Source organism: Branchiostoma floridae, chromosome 3 (assembly GCF_000003815.2).
Source record: "Branchiostoma floridae strain S238N-H82 chromosome 3, Bfl_VNyyK, whole genome shotgun sequence".
Taxonomy (NCBI): domain Eukaryota; kingdom Metazoa; phylum Chordata; class Leptocardii; order Amphioxiformes; family Branchiostomatidae; genus Branchiostoma; species Branchiostoma floridae.
This window is the reverse complement of record NC_049981.1, coordinates 27,791,577-27,796,647: the sequence shown is the minus strand read 5'-3', so window position 1 is coordinate 27,796,647 and position 5,071 is coordinate 27,791,577. Positions and strand designations below refer to the sequence as shown.

The 5,071-nt window shown below is 41.3% G+C and overlaps 1 protein-coding gene across 1 annotated transcript in view; it reads left to right on the top strand.

The window, feature by feature from the left end:
• Positions 1-4,996, top strand: part of LOC118412559 (fibrinogen-like protein 1) — an 8,491-nt gene extending 3,495 nt beyond the window's left edge. Inside the window, exons 3-6 of the mRNA XM_035815486.1 lie at positions 1,981-2,075; positions 2,576-2,863; positions 3,210-3,320; positions 3,881-4,996. Of these exons, the coding sequence (XP_035671379.1) occupies positions 1,981-2,075; positions 2,576-2,863; positions 3,210-3,320; positions 3,881-4,063 (677 nt within the window). The 3' untranslated portion in view covers positions 4,064-4,996. The remainder of the gene's footprint in view (positions 1-1,980; positions 2,076-2,575; positions 2,864-3,209; positions 3,321-3,880) is intronic.
• The last annotated feature ends 75 nt before the right edge of the window (positions 4,997-5,071 follow it).

Here is a 5,071-nt window from a genome sequence, read left to right as displayed (position 1 = left end):
GACAAAAAGTACAGTCATTTTTGTATGGCCAACTTTAACCTGCACGGAAAAAAGAAAGAATACAGAGTATATCTACAATTTCTACTAATTAAACATTATGATATGATTCTACTAATTATCGGTGAAAAGTGTACAGTAGTTCTCTTCCATAGTAACGTTATATGATAGTACAGATTTTCAAGGGCAAATCTACTAGTACAAACGTTACACTATGTTGTGAATTGTCCATTCAGGTTGGTTGTACAAGAATATATGTAATCAGGTGTGGCTTTTTTTCTAATCAACAAACAAAAAGGATCTTCCTTTTACTCTGGGTGGCAGTACATGAAATTACACAAAGGAAATACTAATTATTGTATTCTATTCTATTTTCTACTGGAGGAAGAGGATACACCACCAGGACTGTTGTGCAGACAGGTGGGGTTGTGCCTTGATAGAGGGTGTCAATTTGACAGTGCTAAATTCATTATTGGTCGGGTGCTCGAACTCAACTAATTCCACAAAGTCTGGCCTGTCAGAGAACACAATAGTCAACTGGCTACAAAGGTGGCATCAACAGACACCAAGGAGAGGATAGCAAAGTCACGTACAAGAAGTGTTACTGTGACAGAAACACCAGCTTTATGTATGATTAGGCTATTTGTGACAATATTGTAACTATTAAACTAAGTGACAATTAGAGATATTATTATACCAACCATGAGTTCAAACATTGTATTTCATGACAGACATGAATAAGTTTTTATGACTTTTCAGACACCACGTCATGGTATATGCTGTGTAATTTAGTAATGCACTGTACTACTGTAACAGTTAACCAGAATAATTAGATAATCATAAACTGATTAGTTTATGTGGAAAATAAATGGGACGTTAAGTTTATAACAGACGTATAATGACTGCAATTGCTGCATCCTTTTTTCAGACAAAAAGCATGCAAAAAATTTAGATATGCAAAACAGACTCCGTGCAAACATACAGTCGCTAATTAGCTTTGTTCATCAATATAATGTATTAGCTGATTAACTCTAAGTATAAAAACAGAATGCGATCCTTTTTGTCTGAATACAATGTGCATACATTTATATGTATTTGTAATGATAATGTAATTGCAGTGCAGCCATGATATCCAATTGGATTTTTTTTTAAATTGCACTTGGCTAAAAACGGCTAATAAGCATATCTTGGTAAAGAGTTAAAAGTGTAGTACAGTTTGTTTGGAGAGGTCTGCTTGTATGAAGATTAGTTATGCTTGTGAAGATTAGTTATGCTTGTGACAACCTTGAATAAGTGCACAAACGGAAATTTTCTACAGATGCAACACGCATAACGTGTTGCATCTGTAGAAAATTTCCGTTTGTGACATAATTTTTTTTTCTTGAAGTAAGGCCACACCAATTTAACTTCTTGGTTCACGGATTTTTTCATAAAAAATATGGAGCGAAAGGGCGAAATAAAAATAAAAATAAAAATTGTAAAATGGTTGGGGTAAAGGTAAGGGCTAATCAAAAATATAAAGAATAAAAAGTTTTCTGCTTGAAAAAAGTACAAAACCACTATTACTGTACAATAACAGCAGCTGTTTGTTGATTTTAAGGAGCTTATGATATAAAGGCCAATTTGCTACACCAGGAAGTTGGTGAATGGTTTCATTAATAGTGAAAATTTGCTGATTGGTAATTTTTATTTTTATTTTTTTTTCCAAAAAATCGGAGCGAGCGAATCCGTGAACCAAGAAATTAAATTGGTGTGGCCTAAAACGGTGCTTGCTTTGTTAATGTGTGAAACATTAGCATGCTGTGTGCGTGTTGTAATAAAGAAATAAAAGTTTGATTACCGTACAGTACTCACATTGGATTTTTCAAGTTCAATTTTGGAAAAGTCCATTTTTGCATAAAGGGGAGAGCGGAGTGAAAATAGCTGAATTTGCTCCTAAGCAAATACCGGCCTTTCTAGTTTAACATTTAATTTTCCTGTTAGATTGTGCGGAGGTGTATACAGGTGGGAACCATACCAGCGGGGTGTACGACATCAGGCCGCACGGGCAGCAGACTGACATGCCACACTCTGGGCAGGTGGGCCTTCTGGTGACAAACTAAAGCTACTGCTTATACGAAACTAAATCCGCGTGCGCGGCTTTGTAAGACGCATCCTGTGGAGAAAACTTTCTTAAACTTGTGAGGGGACCAACGTTCAGCAAGCAAGTGTAAAACAAGGAACATATCATCTCAGAATACCCGGGGTCTAAAAATTCAATCTATGCTCTTCCGCGATCTTAAAGCATACTTTATACAGTAACTCCGAGTCAAGAATTTTACCCTGCACAACCTATTGTACAATCTTCGATATTCCCGTGGAAACACATCAGAAGCTTGTGAACGTTTCTGAACGTATGCCATGCGTTTTTTTTCGCAGTACACCCATGTACTTATAGGGAATTCTGCAGGGCGAACTTTGGAGTAAACTAACAGGATGCATGGTTTCCACGTCAAGGTTTATCCACTCACACAATTAACCAGGTTCATCAATTATGCAAATAAGGTTTAGATTAACACTGAAGCATGTTTCCCGCTAGGGGGCGCCCTTCTCTGTGTACTGTCGTGCCCGGCACCGCCGAGGTTGGACCGTGATCCAGCGGCGGCAGGACGGGACCGTCAACTTCACCCGCTCCTGGACGGACTACAAGAACGGCTTCGGCGACTTGGGTGGGGAGTTCTGGCTGGGGAACGACAAGATCCACGCCATTACCGCCCAGAAGAACTACACCCTGCGGATCGACATGTCCGACTGGGAGGGGAACAAGGCTTACGCAGAGTACGACCACTTCGCCATCGACAACGAATGGCAGGGCTACAGGCTGCGGGTGGGCTTTAGACTAATCATAAAAGCATCTTAGAACGTCGGTGATATTTCGATGAATTTCAACGAAAAGAACATACATCTATGATCTGTATCATAACAATGAAGTATTGAAGCGAATGAGCGAGAAATATTTAGCATGCAGCACTGCTAGTTGAGGATTCAATAGTTTTGCTTTTGAGATGTTATCTGTGACTTTATTTTTCTCCGTCTAGGTGCGGCCGAAGGAAGCGTTAATTTGCGATCTTTAAATCACAAATCACCCCCTCCCCCTAAAAAGCAAAACAAAACAAAATCCGACCGCGCCTAGCATTTCTTCAAAGAAGGCTAATTTTTACCTGTTTTCTCAGGTAAGCGGGTACAGCGGCACCGCGGGAGAGTCCATGTACGCTAACCATGACTCGGCCTTCAGCACCAGGGACAAGGGCAGTGAGAACCAGGGATGGGTGGACTGCCCCAAGGTGGGTCGGTGTATGCTCTGGTATTCTCCAAGCTGAGGGTTCGGTAAGGTGGCTAGTAGTGGTCGCGATTTTTAACGTCTGCCTCCGCCCACCTGTGCCACAGAACGGAATGCTTCAATTCATGTAAATCTAATGACTCTGACATATTACGGCCGATTTGTAAGTGCGAAGTCTGTGGCGGGAGTTTATAGTTTCTACCCGCACCGCAGACGTTTTAATTCGCCGCAGGTACCACTTCTAGTCTCCCGACCAAAACCTTTGTCTAGAGAACGTATGCTCCGGGTCAAGTTAGCCATAAGGGTGCATGTACATGTACCTTAACGCTACGCGTTGTCCCTGATGTGTATCAATGGGAGGGGCGGTGTGATCACCAAGTAATTAATTAATGTTGTGTTTTCGGGTGCAGGTTGGATCCTTGAAATTTAGGGCGTCTGGGTGTTAGGTCGTACGGTGGCCCATGGACATAGCTTTGGCCGACAGTAACGAATCTGCCACGAAAGATCGGAACGGAGATCTGAAGAACACCATGTGTTTATATCGTTGGTTGTCTTCCGTTACAGGAGATGAAGGGAGGCTGGTGGTACACGCAGTGTGGGGACTCCAACCTGAACGGACTGTACCACCGGCAGGGGGAGCACGAGGCCAGGCCAGACGGCATGTTCTGGTGGTGGTGGAAACGTGACTGGTACTCCCTCAAGTCCGTGGAAATGGCGGTCTTTCCCCACTACTACCCTGTCTTCTGAATCGTCATAGATAAACGAGGGCGCTAAATCCACCTATTTTCACTATAGACGACAATCGTTGAGCAACCGTACTGCGTTTAGCGTTGTGTGACCCCTGATTTGATCATGGGGATATTAAGCCAGATGTAAAAGTGTATTAAAAGGCAACAAAGCACACCAACCACAATTTGATAGTTCTTTATGTATGAAATTCGTTGATCTATCTGTCAAATTTTTGTTAGCTCAGTGATCAATGTTTAATAGTGGAAAGGGGGTGTTGCTAATACATAAAGTGTAATTATTCTTCGAAAGTGGTCTTGATTTGATCCCCCTGATGATTTCGTTTGGAAAGGTACACAAAGTATGTGACAAAGTAAGTAGAGTTTTGTGGCAAGGTGCGGTCACACAACCTTAGAAGTGCCTAAGTCACCAAAAGTCAACATTTTTATTACATTCTGCCATAACAGTACCTTTCAATGAACATAACCGTTTGCACAAAATATACACCCTTCTGGTGTTTTTGAATCTTACCAGTCATACTTCCAGCTCCTGATTCCTGCTGCCAGGTAGTTAGGTTGATTTACGACCGTGACGTCATAGTAAACACGACAGCCAGTTCGGAACCTGGTACTGCAACTCGCAAAAAAGAAAAAAAGAAACTTGCAATCGCTGTACGATGACTCTGTACTGTTGACTTCTCTTCTCGTGAGAGGCAGTGCCTGGGTCCACACTGACTGCTGTGGTTACTATGTGGAAATTGGCTCGATCACCTGGCAGCAGAAATCAAGAACTGGAAGTGTGATTTGTAAGATTCGCTGTTTAATAACACCAGATGGGTGTTTATCTTGTACAAACATTTTTTTCATTGATTGTTTCTTATGATAGATGCTTGTGATCAGGAACTGTTGTATTTTAGTGTCATTGGTGACACAAATATATAAGCATTTTAGAGACTTTCTGTAGAAGAAAAAAAACAGCCTTACTCGTTATACATACTACTCCCTTAGTACATTTCTATCAGACAGTTTG